The sequence below is a fragment of the Vitis vinifera genome, chromosome 15 (assembly GCF_030704535.1).
Source record: "Vitis vinifera cultivar Pinot Noir 40024 chromosome 15, ASM3070453v1".
Classification (NCBI taxonomy): Eukaryota; Viridiplantae; Streptophyta; class Magnoliopsida; order Vitales; family Vitaceae; genus Vitis; species Vitis vinifera.
In genome coordinates, this window is record NC_081819.1 from 5,183,651 (window position 1) to 5,186,486 (window position 2,836).

Here is a 2,836-nt window from a genome sequence, read left to right on the forward strand (position 1 = left end):
GCAGCTGCGAAACGCATTGCGAAGAGGAAAAGCCTGATTTCGCAACAAAAGTCCCATTCCGCAGCACAGTACCATTAATTTCGCAGCTGCGAAATGCATTGCGAAGTTGCTGCGAAAATGGCATTTTGCTGCGAAATTGGCGTTTTGCTGCGAAACTCAAACTGACCCTAGTCTTTCGTTTTTCCTATTTATACCGGTCATTTGAGCTGCGAAAAAGGTTTCAAAATCAGATCGCGCCATTCTCGCAGGCTGTTCATCTTCTTCCTTGAGCCTCACCGTGCAAGTCTCCGGTCATCTTCTCCGATCAGAAGCTCCGGCCAAATTTCGGTAACCCAAAATGGCGCGAACAAGAGGGGCTAAGTCTTCATCTCCTTCGAGCCGCAAGAAAAGCCTGCGAAAGGAGCCAGTTCCAGATCCTGCTCCTGAGCCTTCGCAGTTAAGACCAATTCCTCCTCCGGTGAAGCCCGCGCCGCCAAAGCCGCCGGTGAGACGTTACCTAACCAGGTCAGGAGGTCGGCCATTGCAAAAGAGACCAAGGGTTGAGAGCTCAGAGCCCATCGATTTGACTGACCAGTCACTAGAGCAGTCGCCGGTTCCATCTCCGATATCATCACCAGTTTCCTCTCCAGTATCTTCTTCGGTATCTTCGCCAGTTCATTCGCCGGTGCCATCTCCGGCGCCGCAAGAAAAATCTCAGGAGCCTCAAGTGCCACTTCCCGAGCCCCAAATTCCAGCTGAAATAGCTCCGGAAGAAGTAATCAGGAGGCCAATGCTAACTCAGCCCCCAATTGAGGGAAATTTGGATTGTAGAGCTCGGCCATTCCATTCCGAGCTGTGCTTCGACATAGCGGCATTCGAAGTGAGGCCAGAGCTTACACAGTCATTCAACCTGCTGAGAAGGTACCACATGGAGCACTTGCTGACTCCGAGAGACTTTTTCTACCCTCGGATAGCCATGGATTTCTATCAATCCATGACAACCAACCAGGTCAGGGATCCAACTTTAATTCATTTCACTATCGATGGGAGGCATGGCATATTGGGAGCACGCCATATAGATGAAGCCTTGCAAATTCCCTATGAGCCAACCCAATTCGATAATTTTAGAGCTTGGACCAATCTTACTGAGCTGGAGATGGTGCGCACCATTTCCAGAGGAGCTGCAAATCGATCACATCTGTTGAGGGGGGAGATTCCTCCAGTCATGTTTCTCATTGATGCATTTTTGCGTCATAATCTCTACCCATTGCAGCATTGGACTCAAAGAAGGGGAGTCCTCTTAGAAGCCCTGTACAAGATGTCAGAAGGATTTTTCTTTGGGCCTCATCATCTGATCCTGGCAGCCCTTCTCTATTTCGAAGAGAAGGTTCACAGAAAGAAGCTTTATAGGGCTGATTGCATTCCCCTCCTCTTTCCAAGGCTGCTATGCCAAATTCTGGAGCACTTGGGATATCCTTCTGAGCCTCAGTTGGAGAGAAAGCGCATTTGCCGTGAGCCATTCACTCTTGATAAATGGAACAACATGACGACCTATAAAGTTGATCAGTAAGAGCCACCACAGCCAGCTGCAAGGAGAGCATCCCCACGACACATACCTGAGGGTATAACAGTTGCTGCTCTTGCCATTCCTAGAGCTCCACCAGCTGCTCCAGCTTCATATCAGCCATCCACTTCAGTTGAACCGAGGATGGCCATTCCTATATCTGAATATAGAGAGTTGTGTCGTGCATTGGAGACTCTCACAGCTTCTCAGAGCAGTCTTGCTCAAGAGATGGCAGCCATTAGAGCATGCCAAGAGCAGATGTTGGCCACTCAGGCTCAACAAGCTGCCATCTTAAGGCAGCTCCAACTTCATTTTGACCTGCCACCAGCTGTAGAGCCCTCCACTTCTACTCCAGCAGTGCCACACTCTCATCCCTCAGAGTCTCATCCTCCAAAGCCCCAAGCCCCAACTGATGCACCTACTGAAGAGGCAGACCCTTCTGCCTAGCCCTAGCACCACCCACTCATCAGACTATTATATATCTACTATTTTTGTTTTATGTATTTCGTTTTTTTTTAGTTGGAAATAAATCCCATTATTTTGGTACTATATTTGGGATTGCTTGTATTACTTTTCTTTTGCATTGTATTTAAATGGATTCAAAGTAATACAAGTTTAATATTTCTTATTAACAGTTAGCATTAAGTTATCCTTATTTCCTTTTCTCACATATTCTATTCTTTTTGAAACATGTGGTTTCTCCAATCAATATTCGAATTTGATATCAACCAGGAGGTACCACTTCCTCCCTTTAAATACAGTCACTCATATCACATTGAGGACAATGCTCAGTTCGGTTGGGGGGGATTGGGGAAGGAAGTATTTTGGTAATGCAATTATTTTGGTTAATTAGTTGTAGTTTTTGTTTTTTATTTTTTTTACTCTATTCTCCATGAATTTTGAGGAAAAATTTTCAAATTAAACCAAGAGAAATTGAACTGTTGTTTTTCACTTGACTTAGAGTATGGATTATGCTCACTAAAGTGGTTCAATTGTTGAAACTTCTATTGAAATTGAATTTAGTTCTTCCACTTTAAGCTATTCACACACTGTGCACATTAGATTCTGATTATAAGATGAAAAACTATTTCCCTCTTGACTTAGGATAATTTTGGGACTTGGTATATTTGACCTCATTTGATAAAATTGAAACACCCTGCAAAAGGCCAATGAGCCTTTGAAATAAAGAAAGTTGTTTGCTTGCCTTGAAACCCGAGCAAGGTCTGAGGGGTATATGGTGAAAATCTTTAAAGCCTGGTGCCCTAAGCCTTAATTGGTTGGGAGTCACCGACC

At 44.9% G+C, this 2,836-nt stretch overlaps 1 protein-coding gene across 1 annotated transcript; it reads left to right on the forward strand.

The window, feature by feature from the left end:
• Nucleotides 1-337: 337 nt before the first annotated feature.
• Nucleotides 338-1,549, forward strand: LOC104878040 (vegetative cell wall protein gp1). Its single transcript, XM_059743011.1, has 3 exons — nt 338-706; nt 811-900; nt 1,469-1,549. The coding sequence occupies exons 1-3, from the start codon at nt 338-340 to the stop codon at nt 1,547-1,549; spliced, it is 540 nt and encodes a 179-aa protein (XP_059598994.1).
• Nucleotides 1,550-2,836: the final 1,287 nt, after the last annotated feature.

Excerpts from the sequence above, each read along its gene's own strand:
- LOC104878040 (XM_059743011.1), top strand. The coding sequence starts at position 338 with ATGGCGCGAACAAGAGGGGCTAAGTCTTCATCTCCTTCGAGCCGCAAG. Across the intron at positions 707-810 it reads AAAAATCTCAGGAGCCTCAA|AGCTCGGCCATTCCATTCCG; the intron begins GTGCCACTTCCC and ends TTTGGATTGTAG. Across the intron at positions 901-1,468 it reads TCATTCAACCTGCTGAGAAG|TTGGAGAGAAAGCGCATTTG; the intron begins GTACCACATGGA and ends TCTGAGCCTCAG.